At 35.0% G+C, this 21,091-nt stretch overlaps 1 protein-coding gene and 1 long non-coding RNA gene across 2 annotated transcripts in view; one reads left to right on the top strand and one right to left on the bottom strand.

The window, feature by feature from the left end:
- Gpr158 (G protein-coupled receptor 158) overlaps positions 1–20,897 on the top strand; it is a 424,142-nt gene extending 403,245 nt beyond the window's left edge. Inside the window, exons 8-11 of the mRNA XM_003463167.4 lie at positions 1,292–1,430; positions 13,186–13,291; positions 15,664–15,810; positions 16,600–20,897. Of these exons, the coding sequence (XP_003463215.4) occupies positions 1,292–1,430; positions 13,186–13,291; positions 15,664–15,810; positions 16,600–18,075 (1,868 nt within the window). The 3' untranslated portion in view covers positions 18,076–20,897. The remainder of the gene's footprint in view (positions 1–1,291; positions 1,431–13,185; positions 13,292–15,663; positions 15,811–16,599) is intronic.
- The window catches only part of LOC111754944 (uncharacterized), a 196,513-nt gene that overhangs the window by 63,993 nt on the left and 111,429 nt on the right, over positions 1–21,091 (bottom strand). The gene's annotated exons all lie outside the window — the stretch shown is intronic.

The following is a 21,091-nucleotide window of genomic DNA, read 5'->3' on the forward strand; positions in this document are numbered from 1 at the left end:
GAATAATTTGGAGAGATACTAAGTCTCGTGGAGTCTGGAATGCAGTTTGTTTTCCCCTCTTGGGCTTGTAGCTCATGGTAGATTGGTTTATTTAAGAGATTTCAATATCTGGGGCACTATTTAATGTTTAAATGCTGGTAGAAACACTCTGAAATGCTGGCAGATAAAACACCTTGGTTTTTGCATAGATGATCACGTTTTTCATGGAGATCAGTATTTCAGTGTACAATAAAGTTACAACTAGATGATGTGTTTAATGAAGTATTTTCTCCAAATTACAATTTTTTTTCTTGTAGTTAGGTATCATCTTCCACTAAAGTCATGTCACTAAGGTAAAATGAGTTGTAAAGATGATTGGTCCTGAGTTAAAAGAACAATGTTTAATTGAAAAAATCAAACTGTAAGTTTAATAATTAACATCTGTTGTGTGTCAGAAAACATGTTAAGTGCATTATGTACATTAAAGAATTAGCAAACTGTCCTATCAAATATGTGCTTTTACTGTCTTCATTAGCCAGATATATTGTGGCCAGAGAAGCGATTAAACTGCCTAAGATTGTGCTGTGTTAGTTAGGGTCAGAGCTATGTTCTGACAGGTTGAGAATGATTCTGAAATTCTTATTCTTAGCTGCTATACTGTGCCTGCGTCTTCTGACTTAAATGACCAAACAAGGTGATTTTGAATTTTACTACATCTTTCAGCGCTGCACCCACAAAAAATATGATTTCTGTCATGTAGGAAGAGAACAGCATTTCATTTTAAAAGCATGCTGTTGAATGTTTAGCAACCTATGTTCTCACATTTCTGGCAATGAATATTATTATGTGTTAAACTGGGCTCACTGAAAACTTTTTATTGACTTTATAAGTTTGTTATGGTATAGGCCTTCCGTATACATCCTGAATTTGAATTGAGAATATGTGGAAAATTATTTTGTAACTATTTTAGGAAAAAGTCAAGTATTCTATGTATTTCTAATATGTCATACATTTCATATATATTTCTGATACTATATATATATATATTCTAATACATATATTTCAAATGCTGTTAGAAATAAAGTTTGCCTTTAAAAAAATCTTACACCCCAAATAAATTTTAGAAATAGACATCTGTATGTGTGTGTGCGTGTGTGTGTATATGTTTGTGTGTGTATGTGAACGAGACTTAATAAGCATGTATTTCTAGCTAAAATGTTTCTGTAACAGAAAGAATGCATGCTACATAACTTAAATTTGTTCTCTTCAAATATGAGACTAATGGAATGCTGTTTGCTTGTTCTTCTAACAGCTGAGTTTTTGTTCCTCTTGCGAGGTGTTCACCTCTGCTACGCCGTGCGGACCGTCCCGTCAGCATTCCACGAGCCCCGCTACATGGCTGTCGCCCTTCACAATGAGCTCATTATCTCTGCTGTGTTCCACACAATTAGGTAAGTGATCTACAGAGCTGGTCAGCAGCTGATTTAGTTTTCTGACATGATGCAGTTTAATTTAAATAGAAAAATTGGATAGGATATATCCTGGAAAGGCTCGGGAAGGCTAATATTTTGTAAGTTGATTAATTGTTACAGAACTGACAAATAACTTTTTTGTTGTTGTTGTTATTCTTAGTTCTTTCCAATGTGTTGGGTTTTTGTCTTACTTATTTTGAAAATTGTCTCAGTATTCTTTTTGTATGATATTAAATCACTGTGGGATACTATGGGATATTACTTTATGTGACAATGTGTTATAAAGCTATAAAACTACACACAAAGCAGATATAGAGAGCTAATCTACTTTCATTCATGTTTACTGTACTGATTTATACTTTCAAGTTAAACCTATTTAAAGCAGTAGCACACATATCCTTTTCTACTTTAGATCTACTCTGTTCACTTTTCTTCATTAAATCCACTTTTTTTCCCCAGGGGATTTCAAACAACTGTCCCAGGTCCTTTCAGAAATAAGAAAGATTGGGGCTGGGGGTTTAGCTCAGTGGCATAAGCACCTGCCTTGCAAGCAGGTGGTCGTGAGTTCGATCCCCGGTACCAATAAAAAGGAAAAAGACAAAAAAAAAAAAAAAAAAGAAAGATAAATTACATAATAAATGAATTTTTAAAATTTAGTAATAAGGCAATAGGTGGTCATTATGGAGAAATAATAAAGAAAAACGTAAACCCCATAATCAGAACACCCAAAGATAGACATTAACATATGAGTATATTACTTTTAAATTATTTTGTATATGTATTTGTGATAGATTGTGGGGTTTTTTTGGTTGTTTTTTTTGGGGGGGGGGGTTTATTTGAGAAGAAAAAAAGAAAGGACATGTAAAAAATGCAGTAAAAGGGTACAAATAATAAAGTATTTCAAGAAAAAAATATATACAGTAAGAAATCACCAGTTAATAGGTTACATATTATCTTCCCAGAACCAGTTGCCCATATTATTAAATTAAAGCATATAAAGTGTACATTCATACAGTGAAATTGGAGACAGTTCTGTTCAATGATTCAACAAAAGCTCAGTTATATGGTTTTCCATCCTACACACTCGAACATACCTGCGGTTATATCCTTAGTCCACCTTACTTTCCTCTCTTTTAACAGTAACATTTAGACTTTTAGGGTTTTATACTCTCACGGTTCTTATTACTTTTTTGAAGAGAATAAAACCAAATGTGACTAAGCAAAACAGAGTCAGTTAGAACAGAAGGGAGGGCATAGCACATGATGCAAAAATAGAATACCAGGTAATCAAAAGTGGTTACCATTGTGCCTCTGGCTATTTTTAAATTGACTTGTCTATATCATCAGGTATAATAGAATTGATCAAAACAGAACAGAACAAAACCAATAAAACCTACACTGAGGACCTTACAGGACTTCAAAAAAAGGATAATAGTCAATCCATATTGGGCATTATAGTATATCTTATTGCCTTCAAAGTGGTTGCCTATACCCTCAAACTTGATACTGTCAAACAAAATAGAATATACAATAATCAGACAGAACAAGATGGGGAGAGCAATACTGGGGTTCAAGTCAGGTTAATAGGACAACAAAAAAGTTACTATAATATGTCCCATTATTTTTAATTTAGTTTTTCCTTAATTAAAAAACTGAGAGAAAAATAGATTAATTTTAAAAAAGGAGGGGGAGATTGAGATAAGAGAAGACATTGTAATAGAACAACGCAGGGCAGAACCGAGCAATTCAAGCATCATTGTGTTTCACCACCAGATAATGTAACATAGTAGTAGGCGCCATAGTTCCTCTTCTTAAATTATTTGAGTGTAACTTCGTATGCTATAATATCAAACATATCAAGATAGTGTGAATTTCAAGAGAATGCAAGAATTACAGGTTATTTAGAACCAGCTAATAGAAAACAAACAACAGTTTCTATATTATCTCTTTGCCTATAAAGAATTTTGTTTATACTATAGCATATAGTGAAATATAGCAAGATACAACATGTTAAAACCAGTGGAAACAGATGTACCGCAGCTTGATGGGACTTCAAAACAAGAAGATACTAAATCAGCACTAGCTTTTATGTTGTGTTGCTTTCTTTAAAATAGCTATTCATGCTATCATAGATACTAACATCGAACAACCCAGGTTAAAACAATTGCGGTTAATGAGTGAAAACATTATATGGCTTCAAGCCAATATGATTGGGAATCATGATTACCACATACTTCCATGTATTCTTATCATTTCTTATACTAGGGAAACTATTCGGTATTTATACATGTGAGTTTGATTTATTTCACTTATGAGTATGGTCTCAAGCTGCATCCATTTATTTATAAATGTCTCAGTGCAGTCATTCTTTATAGCTGAGTAGTACTCCATTGTATAAAAATACCACAACTTTTTTATCCATTCTTCAGTTGATGGACACTTAGGTTGTTTCCAAGAACTGGCTATTACAAATTGCGCTGCTATAAACATGGGTGCATGTATATCACTGTGGTATGATGCTTTCAGTTCTTCTGAGAATATGCCTAGAAGTGGTATAGCTGTGTCATATGGGGCTTCCAGTCCCAGTTTTCTGAGAAATCTCCAGACTGACCTCCACAATGGTTGCACTAGTCTACACTCCCACCAACAGTGCAGGAGAGTTCCTTTTTCTCCACAGCCTCTCCAGCATTTGTTGTTGATGGTTTTCTTGATCTTGGCCATTCTTTCAGGAGTGAGATGAAATCTCAGTGTGGTTTTGATTTGCATTTCTCTAATGACCAACGATGATGAACATTTTTTCATATATTTATTTGCCATTTGTATTTCTTCATCTGCGAATTGTTTATTCATCTCAGATGCTCATTTTTGGATTGGGTCTTTGAATTTTGAGGGTCTGATTTTTTTTAATTCTTTATATGTTTTAGACAGAAGTCCTTTGTCTGAGGGGCAGTTCACTAAGATTTCTTCCCAGTTTGTGGGTTTTCTTCTCACCATGCTGGAGACTTCTTTTGATGTGCAGAAACTTTTTAATAAGAGGTGATCCCAGTTACTGATTCTGGGAAGTATTTCCCATTGCGGTTTGAGTCTGTTCATGAATTCTCTACCTACTCCTATATTTTCAAGTTTTTAACCCAATTTGTCTTCCAATAGACTTAGTGTTTCTGTTTTAATATTTAGATCTTTGATCCATTTAGATTTTATTTTAGTACATGGTGATAGGCATGGGTCTAGTTTTAGTTTTTGACATATGGAGAGCCAGTTTTTCCAGCACCATTTATTAAATAGATTTTTCGTTCTCCCAGTGAACATGTTTGGCCCCTTTATCGAAGATAAAGTGGTTGAATGTGTTTGTAGTTGTGGTTGTATCTTCTAATCGATTCCACTGATCTTCAGCTCTGTTTTGGTTCCAGTGCCATGTTGATTTTACTATGGTTGCTTTTAGTATAACTTCAAGTCAGGGATTATGATAACCTCCTGCCTTGCCTTTGGTGCTTAGAACTGTCCTTGCTATTCTAGGTCTCTTCTCACTCCAGATGAATTTTAGGAGTGATTTCTCAAGTTCTATGAGGTATATTAATGGTACTTTTATCGGGATTGCCTTGAATCTGTATAAAAGTTTGGGAGAATGGCCATTTTCACAATATTTATTCTTCCTATCCATGAGCAAGGGATGTTTTTCCATTTTCTGAGATCATCTTCAATTTCATTTTTCAGTGTATTATAATTTTCCCTGTACAGGTCTTTCACTTCTTTTGTGAGAGTAATTCCTAGATATTTCATTTTTTTGGTTGCTAGTATGAAGGGTGTGGCTTCTCATTTCTCTTTCTGTGACTTTGTTGTTAGTGTATAGGAATGCTATTGATTTTTGAGTATTGATTTTATAGCCAGCTACATTACTAAATTTATTTATTATATCTAGCAGTCTTTCAATGGAGTTTTGGGGATCTTCTATATAGAGTATCATGTCATCTGCAAATAATGATAGCTTAACTTCTTCTTTTCCTATCTTTACGCCTTTTATTTCTCTCTCTTGTCTAATTGCTCTGGCTAGTATTTCCAGTACTATATTAAATAGGAGTGGTGATAAGGGACATTCTTGTCTTGTGCCTGATTTTAAAGTAAAGGCCTTCAATTTTTGGCCATTTAGTATGATATTGGCTGTTGGTTTGTCATAGATGACCTTTATTATATTGAGGTAAAGACCATCTATTCCAATTTTCTGCAGGGTTCTTATCATGAATGAATGTTGGACCTTATCAAAAGCTTTTTCTATATCTATAGAAATGATCATGTGGTTCTTACTTTTGGCTCTATTGATATGGTGTATTACATTTATTGATTTATGTATATTGAGCCATCCCTGCATGCCTGGGATGAATCTCACTTGGTCATGGTATATGATCTTCTTGATGATTTGCTGCATCCTATTTGCCAATATTTTATTGAGGATTTTTGCATCTGTGTTCATTAGTGAGATGGTCTGTAGTTCTTTTTTTTAGTTGGGTCTTTCTGAGGTTTTGGTACTAGAGTAATATTTGCTTCCAGGAATGACTTAGGAAGGATTGCTTCCCTTTCAATTTCATTGAATAGTTTGAAGAGTGTCGGCATTAGGTCTTCTTTGTATTTCTTGTAGAATTCTGCAGTGAATCCATCTGGGCCTGGGCTCTTCTTGGTGGGTAAAGATTTAATTATGTTTTGATTTCATTAATAGAAATTGGGTTATTCAGTAGTTTTACATCTTCATAACCTAGCTTTGGTACTTCGTATGCTTCTAGGAATCTGTCCATTTCCTCTGTGTTATCAAACCTTTGAGAGTAAAGGTTTTCAAAATAGGTGTTGATGATTTTCTGTATTTCTATAGGGTCCGTAGTGATTTCTCCTCTTTCATTCCTTATTGCATGAATTTGAGCTTTTTCTTCCCTTTTTTAAATAAGTTGGCTAGGGGCTTATCAATTTTATTTATTCTTTCAAAGAACCAACTCTTTGATTCATTGATTGTTTGGATTGTTTTTTTAGTCTCTATTGCATTGATTTCTGCTCTGATTTTTATAATTTCTTCTCTTCTTTTGGCCTTTGCTTGAATTGCTCTTCTTTTTCTAGATGTTTGAGGTTTAACATCAGGTTATTTATTTGTATTCGTTCTGTTTTCCTGATGTGTGAACTCAGTGCAATAAATGTTCCTCTGAGGACAGCTTTCATTGCATCCCACAGATTCCGGTAAGTTGTATTTGTGTTTTCATTTTCTTGTAGGTAGTGTTTAATTTCTTCTTTGATTTCCTCTGTGACCCACTGATTACTCAAGAGTGTGTTACTCAGTTTCCATGTGTTTGTGGGAATTTTTTAGTATCTTTTATCATTTATTTCTAATTTCATAGCGCTATGGTCCAATAGCATGCAAGGGATGATTTCAACCCTTTTGCATTTATTTAGATATGTTTTGTGAATTAATATATGGTCTATTTTATAAAATGACCCATGCACTGCTGAAAAGAGAACAGCATATGTATTCTGTTGTTGTTGGGTGGAATACTCTATATATGTCTATTAAGTCCATTTGTTCACAGGTGCGATTCAGTTCTCTTATTTCTTTGCTGATTTTCTGTCTGGTTGACCTGTCCATTGGTGTCAATGGTATGTTAAGATCTCCTGTTAAAATTGTGTCACTGTTCACTTGGTTTTTCATTTCTGTTAGTACTTGTTTTATATAACTGGGTGCTCTGGAATTTGGTGCATATATATTTAAGATAGTTATCTCTTCCTCTTGAAGTTTTCCCCTAGCCAGTATGTAGTGACCTTCTTTATCCCTTCTGATCATTATTGGCTTGAAGTTCACATTGCAAACAGAATAGCTATCCCCACTTTTTTTTTGGGGGGGGGGGTGTTTCTGTTGCATGAAGTATTGTTTTCCATCCTTTGACTTTCAGTCTGTGGGTATCCTTTTGGGTTAGATGGATTTCTTGTAGACAACATAAGGTTGGATTTTGTTTCTTGATCCATTTTGCCAGTCTGTTTCTTTTAATTGGTGTATTGAGACCATTTACATTAATAGTAAGAACTGTTATAAATTGGTTTATTGTTGCCATATTATCTTTCTGGAATTGCATGTTTATCTTTCTGCTCTGTTCAACTGTCTGCTTTGTTTAGTGGTTTTTTCCTAAATGTATCTAGGTTGTCTTTCAGTATTCTTTGCAGGGTTGGCTTGGTGGTCATGAAGTTTTTCAGCTGATCGTTGTCATGGAAGTATCGTATTTCTCCATCAAATTTGAAGGGCAGTTTTGCAGGGTACATCAGCCTAGGTTGAAAATCATTTTCTTTTAGGATCTGAAATACATCACTCCATGCTCTTCTTGACTTTATTGTTTGTGCTGAGAAGTCTGCTGTAATTCTGATAGGTTTTCCTTTATAGGTGATCTGTCTTTTCTCTCTGACAGCTTTTAATATTCTATTCTTTTATTCGATTTCTGGGATGGCCATTATTATGTGTCTGGGTGTAGTTTTATTTTGGTTATGGCTATTTGGAGTTCTATATGCTTCATTGATCTTGATATCAGTTTCCAATCTCGTGTTTGGGAAATTTTCAGCTATTACTTCTCTAAATATCCTCTTGACATCCTTTGTGTTGCCCCCTTCTTTTTCATTTGTCCCTGTCAGCCTTATGTTGTTCCTCTTTGTGTCATCTTGCAGGTGTTGAATTGTTATTTCTTGATTTCTTGTTATTTTTAAAAGATCTTTCCTTTCCTGTTCGCTAGCTGCAATCTTGTCTTCAAGGTCTGAAATTCTATCTTCACATTCATTGAGGCAGTTTTTACAACTTTCAATGGAGTTTTTGATTTCCCGTATATCTCTGCATCTGCTTTATATATTCTGTTTGTTTCTTATATTGTTCATCCAGGGATTTTATCTTTTTGTTTATTTCCTCAAATTTTTTAACTGTATCTTCTTTAGATACGTTCATTATGTCCTTCATTTCTTTAGATACGTTCAGTATGTCCTTCATATCTTTTATCTGAGAGATTATTTCTAGTTTGAATTCCTTTAAGGCTTCCCAGAGTTGCTTCTTTATTTCAGTTACTATTATTTCAGGTATTTCAGGTATGTGGCATATATTTTCTTCTATGCACATGGCTCCTAGGCTTTCTTGGGATGGGCTGGATGTTTGAGACTGTATTTTGGTCTTTCGTTTTGTCATTTTCCTATATTTTTGAGCTTCAAGTGTTGTTCCAAGTGAGGTAGAGAGGTCAGCCAGGCTGGACAGAATTCCCTGCCCCCTCCTTACTCACTGATTTTGACAGGAAGCTGGATCTTGGGTCCCAGGCAAAGAAAACGGTTCACCGGGCTAGGGTGGGGTTCTCTGCCTCCTCTGGACTTACTCGACCAACAGGGAGCAGGAGCCTGGCCCCCAGGCAAAGAAGAGAATTCCACGCCTCCGCTGGACTTACTCGACCCACAGCAGATTGTGTTTTATAGCATTTGGATGTTAATAATGGATAAACAGATTGAATTATAATTTATCATAATAAATGTGCAGAACACTGATTTTGAGGGATTATATGGGAGCAACTAATAAACAACAGTAACTAAAAAATTGCAAGTATATATAATGTCTTATTTATAGATTGACTTAACTTATATATCCTATGGTTCCAATACTTGTAAAATCAAAAAGTAAGAAGAAATAACATTTAATAATTTAAATCAAGGGAATCAATTTTAGACATTTTTTTCTTGAGTGAAATAATATTGAATAAGATATCCAACATGAGAAAAGATATTTCTTGTAAATACAGTATATCTTTCTTGTAAATTAAAATATAAAATTATATGTGCACATATATGCATATATAAATTATAACATATTACATATTATATATGGATTTATTTTCATTCTTACCAAATTGTCAGATCACACACACACAAAAAAAACTGATATCAAAACATTAAATCTAAATGTTTAAGTACTGTTGTAGTTAGCAGTTGTACACAGAGAACAATTAGGATTAGGACATGGAGTTTATAATATTTTTATAATGGTCACTGGAAGTTAACACAGGAAAATGCAGGAAATCTACCTGCAACAAACACCAAAAACATAGATTATTTAGTCAAGAGTCTAAACCCCACAACAATGTCCCACATGAGTCCAGATAAAAATCTAGAGCTCAGGACAATGCCTCCCAGGAGTCCAACTGGAGGCCCAGAGCCCACAAGAAGGACTCACGCCAGTCTCTTTTACGGATCCGTGCCGGGAAGACCCAAGGGTCAGTGGTGGAAGCCAGAAAGTCTATGCCAGCAGGATGAAGGAGCTGTGCTAGTGGGATGAGGGTTTTACGCTGGAGCTGAGAAGTTGCACTCACAACAAAGATCAGGGCTATCCTGAAAGGCACCACAGCTTTCCTCAGTGACACGGAGGCCCCAAGCTCTTCCGATGACAAGCATAATCGGTAGGTGCCAGGAAGGAGGTTATCCTGGAGACCAAGCAGCACATGTCTTCCCCTCCAGAGCCAGGAAGCAATGCTCAACGTGAAGACCAAAGCTTCTCCAGGAGAAACAACAGCTCAGACAGCAACTCGTAGAAGAACCCACAATGCCTCCTTAACACCTCAATCCTCAACACCTCTCTTCTTCTCCACCTATTTAGCCTGGCAGCTTTTCTCAGGTGGAGCATCTTTGCCCAATGCCATGCTGATATAATCCAGCTGGCGTTAAGTTGACCACCAGTTCTTAATCCATAACAAGTATATAGAAAGCCTATTTCTCAGTCTGTTCTAATCTTTTACTTGTTTTTTTTAGTGCTAAGCATAAAGCAAACATTTAGGAAAGTGCAAAATTTTAAACAATCTGCTTTATACTTAGCCTCAGTTTTCAAATATTTGTATGCTCCCAGAATTTAGTCTTATTTTTTTAAGAGTCAAAAGACTTTTTTTCAAATGTAGATTTAAAGCTACTACAAAATTCAGTTTTCCTCAAGATATTTCTTATTAGAACTACAATTTTTGAAAAGCGTGGAAGTAATTTAAATCTGATTAATTTGAAGTTAATTACTGTTAGTATATGTCAAAAGTATTTTGGGTAGACTCACTATCTTACCTAAAAATATGTACAACCATTCTGCGTTCTAGATATGCCTTGCTACCTTTAAATTCACATGTATTGGCATTTTGGGATAGGAATTCCAAGTACATGAAAATGCTTATAGACTATAAATTCATCTTCACTGATATAACCATCTTCTCCAGTACTTGCAGTGATCCCTAACCTATTAGGATTGTATTATTTTTTCAGATTATATGTATATATACAGATATTCTTCATTTAGTGACCACTTAATAACTCTTTGGACCTAACAACCTGCTACTCAGACTTAGAACCTTATTTTTGTATATTTATATACATCTCATTTATAGCATCCTCAATGTCCTTCTGTACAGTACATTTTTTTAAATATAGTAATATAGTTTTTGCTGATTGTGCTGTTCTGTATTTTTATATTTTGTTATACATCACAGTACTGCATGTAAGAGGTATGCAAATAAAAGCAGAGTTATCAAGTTGGAGTTTACTTTGACTATTTCTTTGTTCTGAATATTGTAATATACATACTATGTACAATTCCTCACTTACTGACCAATTTGTTTAAAAATTTAGCAGCAAAAATGGAACTCAGTCATTAAAAAGGAATATCTGTATAGCTTATATGCCTCCAAGACTTTAACTTGTTACTAAGTATGATGATCCTATGATGATGCTTTAAAAAAAGCAAAACAAAACTCATATGACTCAGGAAAACAGACTATGCCAAAAGTACACATCTCAGAACAAAGGAATGTTAAGTCATGTTCCAGGCATACAGGCTTCTATAAGACCGTGAGTCACATAAGGAATTCCACAAAAGCCGTGTGTGTGTGTGTGTTACTGAAGACTGAACCCCAATCCTTCACACTGAGCTACACTTTCAGCCCTTTTTTATTTTGAGATGGAGTCCAGGTAAGTTGCCCAGGTTGGGCTCAAATTTGCAATTCTCCTGTCTGACTAACAAGTAGCTGGAGTTACAGGCATATATATGCCACTACTCTTAGCTCAGAAAAGCTTTTTTGTTGATATATGTGAGATATAAGCATTTGGAATTTCTGTATGTGTTACAAGACTATTTTGTTTGCAATTCCAGTAACATGGGAAAATAAATATTTTGAGTAACACTTAAGCTTCCTTTTTAGCTTAATGTTCAAAGGACGGGAAGTGAAAATTCGCAACAAATATACTTGATGATAATATTTTTAAATTAACATCATTAATTTATTTGACAAAATCATCATAAGTATAGTGTCATACAAATATAAAATCAGTTTGTTTCTCTTTTAGTCATTCATGAACTTTTGTTTTGTTATTATGATGTCATGGACATTTTCTTAGGATCTTACCTTTTTAAATTTGACAATCCAACTAACATCCTATTTTCTAATTCTAAATGTAATAAAATCTCATCTTTAGTTTTCATAGATAAATGGTAGATATGAAAATGTTAGAGGCTAGCATTGCAAAAAGGACCTTTATAAAAGTCACTCTTGATGTCTGCATAAGGGTAAGTTTTTTTTGTGTTTTGTTTTGTACCAGTAATCAAACTGGGGCCTCATGCTTGCCAGACAGGCACTGTGCACTGAGCTCCATCCCCAGCTTCAAGGATAAGTTTTTAAAACATGATCTTTGGTTTGTACATGTACCTGCCGATTTACCAAAAACTAGTCCAAAATTACCAGAGTAAATGTTGGTGCTGAATTGTTTCTCCCCAACTTGGAACACAGCTTTCTAAATTCCTCAGTAAGATAAAATTTTAAATATTACATTTTAAATTGTTTAAGACAATTGTTTGACAAAAACAATTGTTTGTCAAACAAAAAACTGTCTGACAGTTTAAAACCACTAAAATTTTTATTTCAAAATGTGCAACTTACAAACTATTAATATATAGTTTTTTTCACTACATTATTTAACATTTAAACTTGGGACATCATCCTTTTTTCTTTAATTTTTTTAATTTTAAAGAGAAACAAAAGCAATAAAACAAAACAATGAGAATGATATTTGATTTCAAAAACAAGACAATAGGAGATAACAGTAGTTACTGTATTACACATCATTATTCTCTAAATAGTTGTGTAGACTGCCAGATATAGGCATGCAAAGTTAATCAAATAATATAAGCACTAAGTTGTTTCTTTACTTCAGTTGCTATCATTTCAGAAATTCCAGGGGTGACTTCTAATTCATTCTGTGTCTATGTCTCCTAGACTTGTTCTAATTAATGTTTTTAAATAAAGAATATGAGAATCAAAGTTTATTTGGATGTGACTTACAACCTAGATTCACCCTCCAACTTCTATCCATGTAACATCTTCTTCCTTTAATTCATGTGAATTCATTCTTTGCTTTTCAGAGTCAACTTACATACATACCAGTAATGCTAGGAAATCTTTAGCACATTTTCAAATATTCTAGTGTTGTGCCTCGTATGGAAATATTCATCTCTGCTGGGGAAAAATGCAAGCTAGAAGGCACCAAAAGTCCTTTTCCTCCTGTGGGTTCTCAAGAGAACTGTTTTTTTCCATGCAATCTAACCATCTGTTCTTTCTTAACTGAGTAGTTTCACCCATATTATAAAAACTAATAAAAATTTAATTTTGTTATAAAAAATAAATACTTGCTCTTCTGCTGCTAAGTTGGGTGATTTTCATTTCAGATTTGTTCTTGCTGCACGGCTGCAGTCTGACTGGATGCTGATGCTCTATTTTGCACACACTCATTTGACTGTGACAGTCACCATTGGGCTGCTTTTGATTCCAAAGGTATTCTTCCAATTTTCTATTTTTATTGCCAGACAGTTATTTTAAAGGAGCATAAAATTGTTTCTTCTTTTTAAAAAATCTGTTATTTGGACCAGAGATGTAGCTCAGTGGCACAGCACCTGCCTGCTAAACACCGAGATCATAAGTTCAATTCCTGATTTAAAAAAAAAAAAACCTGGCAATATAAATAAAGAAAGTGTGGAATTTTTCTTAACACTATAAAAAATATTTAAAACTTTTTCCTAGAGAAACTGATTGATTTTGTCTGATTGGGGTGGTATTTATTATTGTTTAATCTTAAATATTAAATGCCTTAATTTATAGTAAAACCGATTGCCTATCTCAGTCCTTTTCCACATATTTTGATATCTATGTAGGTTTCAGTTATGGTTTCAGATGGCTTTCATTATAGTTATAAAATCAAGGTCATTTTTCTTAAAAAACCCTATTCTAAAAATTCTTTTGTTTCATAGTCCAAGAAACCTCATGTTTAGAACATTCACAATGGATTTATATAAAAAAATAAGTAATCATATTATTAGGTATAGAAAAGCATCAGTATTGATAGTTTCTGAGAAGGACTTATCTAGGCAGCTTAATGAAGTGGAGAAAAATGGACCAGGATTCTGAAAACAAGAATGCTAAACTTACCCTGTGTCATAGACTAGCTGTGTACTGTAATAGGCAAGACTGGATCTCTCTAAGTTTCAGTTGGTGACATAATAGCAGTAAAGTTGCTTGGAATAGAAATTAATAGTATTAGAGTTTGGGTAAAAGCCATATTACTTGAATTACAGCATTATCATTGTCTCATTTATATAGAGAGCATAAGATTAGACTATTATGTGTCTTATCAGTGTCACACAATACAAATGTTTAACACTGCTGAACCAAGAATTGTGATTTTTTTTTTCACTCGGTGCTTTACCTCAACTATCACAGGTAATCAAAATGTTGAGGTTCAGCATGATTGAAAAGGACTGACATTTACAAACAAACAAAATACTTATTTTATTCCTTAATTGAATTATATTAACTAGTTATCATTTTAATAGCTTAATATGTTATAACAACTTCAAAGCTTAACATAGTACAACAATGCTTCAACACTTGTGTAATGTGATTTATTAGATGTATGGATACAGTGGTTTAACTAGTAGCATATGAAATTTTCTTACTGTACCATATCATTAAATTCATGGTACCAGTAGCTTTCACTAAAGTAGGTGGTAGAAGAAAGAAAAGATTTATAGATTTTGTGGTTTTTGAGTGAGTTTCAATTACAAAACATACATTATTACTTACATATAAAATTTCTGTTTCACATATTATCCCATATACATAGTCATCTGACAAGCTCTGTTCTATAGTAGAACCTATTAAGACATCTTACATCTTCATAAAATTGTTCTTTTAATTAAAATAATAATTGAACTAATGCTAAGCTAAGAGATGAGAATCCATATACTCTAAGCTATTTCCCCAACTTTCATAGAATACTGGTTTGTATAATATCCTAAACTGTGACTAGATTGTTTTGCTTCTCTTTTTTTTTCTGTTATTTATTAATTTATTTCCTGATTTCTCCACTTAGAATTGCGAAGAACACACAAAACAAGTAAAATAGAGTGATTCAAAAGACAAAAGTGCTCCCTTTCGTACCCCACATACAAAAGGCCACAAGAAAATAATGGGAAATGTATTGAAGGAGGCAATGAAGAGTTTGAGGAAAAGTTTGTAGTTTCAGAGATTCTTTCTGTCCTTGCATAGATATCATCCAGCTCATAGACAGAGAAGACCTCTGTGCTCCAGTGCAGGCCCATGGCTTATTAAAACATCTCACTGCTGGCAGACTTGAGACTGAGACTGGAGCCAGATGTTCTGTTCACTGAGTTGTGAAACTAATGTTTTAGAGCATGTGGAGTAGTCCAAACAGCACATTCGTGTCCGGAGGACTACTTGTGTCCACAGATGAATTCCATCTTCACCAATAAGAAGTGAATGGCAGCCACAAGATAGATCGCACTGCTAAGAAAAAAATCCCTCTGGTGCCTGCAGATGTAAAGTGTTCCTCTTAGAGAGCATTTTTGGGGGATTTTTCTGTGTTTTCATTTTTAAAACATAAATACATCATGGAAGAAGAGTACCATAGTGGAAATTAACTAGCATCCTGGAAAAGAAAGAAGTTTGAAAGGTGGGGTCAAAGAGAAGGAAAGTCAGAACATTGTCTTTTAGGAGCAAAACACAAATACAGTGCAAACCACTGGAAGGTATCTAGCGACATACTGTCAACATTAGAATGTTTAGAAAGTTATTGTGCTGTGTATTATAATGAGTGAATGCCTATGGCTCATATTAAATATCTTTTTCAGTTTTCACATTCAAGCAATAATCCACGAGATGATATTGCTACAGAGGCTTATGAGGATGAGTTAGATATGGGCCGATCTGGATCCTACCTGAACAGCAGTATAAATTCAGCCTGGAGCGAGCACAGTTTGGATCCAGAAGATATTCGGGTAATGCTTGTGTATCTGCTCTTCTGGTTCAGGTTAGGCCCACTCAGGGCAATATAGGCAAGTGTATTTGTGTGTGTGTGCAAGGATTCATGTTTTTTGAATATGTATATTAGAAAGAGATGCATGTTTGTGTATGAACTGAAGATATCAACATTAAACCCATGCTGAAATGTATCGTGATGATACAAATTGAAATAAAGAAGCTATTTCAGCTCTTACAGTAACCTGGTCCAAACTAATAATCTTGATTGATTGATTGATTGATTAGCAATCATAATGAGGAACTGGTTTCACAAAGTTTCATAATATGAGTATATGGCTGAGAACGGGATCATTTAAAATAATCTGTAACACCATACAAGCATATAAAGAAGAAAGATACTTTTTAGTGGTCTGTATACAGTTGTTCACTGAGTCTAGCCTAACATCAGGCATAACTTCAACAATGATTACATGACGCTTCTGACATAGCGCAAGGTTATGCTTCACCAACAGTCAATATTTTCTGTATATTTTATAGTTCTGGCTCAGTCTTGTCCTCACAAGTTGAAAGCTGAGTCGTTGACCCATGATTCAAGGGCAGAATGCATGAGTTCATGTCTTGAAGTTTAAACATAGAACAATTAGAAAATAACCATGAGGATGAGAACGTTGATGAAGGCAGATATTAAGAAAAGCTGTATATCATTTGTAAAGAATTTATGCTTATTGAATTAAAATACTATTCAGCAATATTATGACTGAAACATGTAGTTATACATCTTTTTAAACTTGCTTTTGTTTTGGCAGGATGAGCTAAAGAAACTCTATGCCCAATTAGAAATATATAAAAGGAAAAAGATGATCACAAATAATCCCCACCTCCAGAAAAAGCGGTGCTCAAAGAAGGGCTTAGGCCGTTCCATCATGAGGCGCATCACTGAAATCCCAGAGACTGTCAGCAGGCAGTGCTCCAAAGAGGACAAGGACCTTGCAGACCATAGCACAACCAAAAGTGCAGCCCTAGTCAGGAAGAACCCTCCAGAGTCTTCAGGAAACACTGGGAGACCCAAGGAAGAGTCCCTGAAAAACCGAGTCTTCTCACTCAAGAAATCCCACAGCACTTATGACCATGTGAGAGATCAAACCGAAGAGTCCAGTAGCCTGCCAACAGAAAGCCAAGAGGAAGAAACTACTGAAAATTCCACACTGGAATCCCTTTCGAGTAAAAAACTGATGCAAAAGCTTAAAGAGGACAGCGAGGCTGAGTCCACGGAGTCTGTGCCTTTGGTGTGTAAGTCAGCAAGTGCTCACAACCTCAGTTCTGAGAAGAAACCTGGGCACCCACGAACATCGATGTTACAAAAGTCTCTCAGTGTCATAGCAAGTGCCAAGGAGAAGACTCTTGGATTAGCTGGGAAAACCCAAGCCTCCAGTGCAGAAGAACGTGCTAAATCTCAGAAAGCTCCGCCAAAAGACAAAGAGACTAACAGAAAGTACTCAAATTCAGACAATGCAGAGACAAAGGATTCTGCACCCCAAAATTCCAATCATGTGGAAGAGCCAAGGAGGCCTCAGAAATCTGGGATTATGAAACAACAAAGGATCAACCCTGCCACTGCCAACTCTGACCTGAGCCCAGGTACCACCCAGATGAAGGACAACTTTGATATTGGGGAAGTGTGTCCCTGGGAGATGTATGACCTGACACCTGGTCCTGTGCCTTCAGAATCAAAATCTCAAAAACATGTATCTATTGCAGCTTCTGAAATGGAGAAAAACCCAACATTTTCCTTAAAGGAGAAATCTTACCACAAGTCTAAGTCACCTGAAGGATATCAGCAGTTCAATCAGAAGGGCATAGATAAGGCTGAAGTCTGTCCTTGGGAGAACCAAGGTCAGTCCCTATTTGAAGAAGAGAAGCATTTGATTTCCAAGACTCCAGTCCTCCCAGGGCGAGTCAAAGATGAGAATGGAGGTCCACATCATACACCTAATGTGAGTGCTGGGCAATACGAAGAACTAACCCCCAAGATCATAGCATCAAAAGTAGACAATGAAAATCTCAACCAAATGGGAGACCAGGAAACAAAGACATTACCTTCTGTGGAAAACGTTCCTGGCTTCTACAACTCTAGTAATAATTTCCAGCAATCTTTAATATCACGTGCTGAAGTGTGTCCTTGGGAGTTTGAGACCCCAGAACAACCAAATGCTGAGAAAAGTGTAGCTTTACCTGCCTCTTCTGCTTTAAGTGCAAATAAAATAGCAGGGCCTCAGAAATAAGATGGCTGGGGCACTTTTAAAGAATGGTATCCTCAGGAAGAAAAGAAGGAAATCCCAAATTCAAAATACAACAGGAAATCTAAAAATCACAAAGTCCCCAAGGTATTTCATCATTCCAGTGAAGTATGGTCGAAGTTATGGACTGAAGAGGGCTAGAATGGCCACGTGAACACCACCACAGTGCAGAAATCAGACTTAAACCAGGAAAGTCTTTGAAGAGCCAAAGAAACACAAGCCAGAAGACTCAGAAAACATGATATTTTGCAAAGAAAAAGTGATAGGTATATATGACTGAAGTTCCAAGTCTCTGACCGAAAGGAACTTATTTTACCTATTTAATCTTGCTAGCACTGCTAACTTAATGCATCCCAAAAAGTATCTTTTATATTAATGATTGCCCTCATTTTCTTATGTTTCAGTATATTGTTGTGTCTTATATCCAAGCATTCCAGATTGTATAATTTTTGCAAATAACTTTCATATCATGTGACACAACTCATTTATGCAATCTGTAGCTACTTAATTGTTTTTGCAACTTACCGAAAACCTGCTATCTATCAACTTTAGTTCTTGAAGTATAGTATGCTTTCTCCAACTTAGAAAACCATCACTGTTATGGTTAAAAACTGTTAGTTTGGGCTGTGGTTTATATATTGTGAATTTGAATTTGACTCATTATCACACATCATAGTTTGTTACACTGTCTTAATCAGGGTTTTTTATATAAGCTGAGTTTCTTGTTTTGCACTTTTTGTTAGGACTCAGAGGCTTTATTACTATTGGAGATTAAGTGGTCCTACTTAGACATGTGTCTCAGTAAGTTAAGGACAACTTACCCATTGTTTGTTCAAAGTAAAAGATAGGCAATTCCAATCATCCTTTTTAACTCTTTCATTATTTCTTACTTAGTAGCATTTCCTAAAGAAGAAGCTAAGAAAAATATATGTACATTATTATTACCTTTGGAAGGGGAAGACTTTAGGAATGGCATGAAAATTGTAGCACTACTACAAATCCAGGAAATTTGTCTTTCAAAATGAAGATGGAAAGGTAGCTCCTAATAGCACTTTCAAGGGATTATTTTTTTAAAACAGAAAAAATATGATAGCATCAAGATTACTGTATGGATATATTTTTATTATGTGTATGGAAAATATGATATTTTAAATTACCTGAAACTATTTATTCTCATAAACTTTTATTCATTGCTTCAACTAGAGGTAGAATTTACTGGTCTGAAATCCCAAAGAGGTTTTATAACCTGATTTATTGAAAGCCTATAAGGTGGCGTAGGTTCTTCATTCTCCCAAGCACTGGAAAACTTACAAGTCTTGCAAAATGCCACCTTGCTCAAAATGTAAAGGGTAAGATTTATTTGCAAGACAAAATAGCCCTCAAAGCATATCTTATAAAACTTATTGCATTCCACGCTGATCTCTTGGCATGAAAATCCTAAGCTGCTGACTTAGCCCTCTTGATGTGATCATGCAGTAAGATTCCTAACCTCAGTCTCATTTTATTTAAAGATGAGCTGTTTAAAAATATAGAGCCCAAACTTCTCTTTCTCACTCTAAATGCTGCAGTATCAACTGCCATTTCTCCAGGATATTTTCAGCCTAAATAACTGGTTTTTTTGTTTCATAAGCAGCAAGGAAAACATGCTAGAATGGTAAAGGATCAACAAAAGGAGTCAATGTGGATACAAGGCGGTTCTTAGAGAATATTATTCTCAATCAAAGGTAAAATCAGAATTCCATGTATCCATCGTCAAATAGTTTTCTCAGTGATTTTTCTTCAGGAGTAAGCGAACACTTCGCCATTTTGCAAAGCTGTGCATAAATGTTCCTCACCCATTTGCTTGCCCTGTGCATTACTCAGGTTGGTGGGGTATGTCTGAAAAGTTATTGAAATTCTATTTACAACTATTGCCTTCATTTATTTCTGCCATCCCTTCCTTGTCAAACAAGGCCTACCCACTTGGTGACCTTAGAATACTACTTTAGATGTATTTGTGAATTCAGTTTAGCATTCCTAGACCCACTTTTTTCACTTATGTTTGAAATCTGGTAGCACTTGACTCACTTTTCAGAATTAGTCACATATCGATGAATTTTATTGTACTTCAGGATGATCCTGATATGGATGTGACTTCTAGAAGAATTGCCAACTTATACCTTAGTGACATTCTACAGTCTATAGATTATTCTTCACCAGCATAATCGGTGAGAATGGCTAGAGCCTTTCCTAGAGTTTCATTGCCGTTACTTATCACCAAGAGAAGTCAGAATGTACAGTTCTGGAGGTTATTATCCCAAATTGATAACCAGAAAGTAACTAAACACTATTAAGGTCTCACAAACATTTGCTAGGTTGTCCTTCTCAATGCATGTGCAGGCTGCATCCTGTCCTTGTTTTTGAGCCAGGGTTTATAAATAAGTAGACTTATATCAGTCTTAATAGAACTGTATATTTTATGCAAGAATTAAATGCATTATGATATGAATCATAACCAATTGTAAACTTTGGTGGCAATATGGATTTGAAACTCGACAGTTCTCTTGTATTTGCTTCCTAGGTTTCTGCATGCAAGTGATGACAGGTAGGACTGAATAAACACTGCCTTTTGACTTCTAGCATTTAGCAACTGAGGAGTTGTAGAGTCAACAAAGCTGTAAGTCTCTTCACTTAATCTGTGGTTCTACTGAAACTATTATCTGAAACCTACCGCATCCCACCATGAAATATTTGGTAAATTCGTGTTGTGATGTGTGGCAGCATGTAAATAATTATAACTTCTCTGCAATAAAACATATTTATATGAAGATGACTTGTAGTGATGTGTGTGTTATTCATCTATCAGAAATTGAATTGTTTTATTCAATCCACCTTAGGAGTTTTCACATAAATCTTTAGTTTTGTTATCCTTATGCACATACATCTTCATATTACCCATCTTCAGAATTAGCTTAGCCAAATGCAATCCCAAACATACAGATAATCATTTGTTTCCAATAAA

Source organism: Cavia porcellus, unplaced genomic scaffold (assembly GCF_034190915.1).
Source record: "Cavia porcellus strain 051 isolate PalLab524CR breed Dunkin Hartley unplaced genomic scaffold, mCavPor4.1 scaffold_27, whole genome shotgun sequence".
In the NCBI taxonomy this organism is placed as follows: domain Eukaryota; kingdom Metazoa; phylum Chordata; class Mammalia; order Rodentia; family Caviidae; genus Cavia; species Cavia porcellus.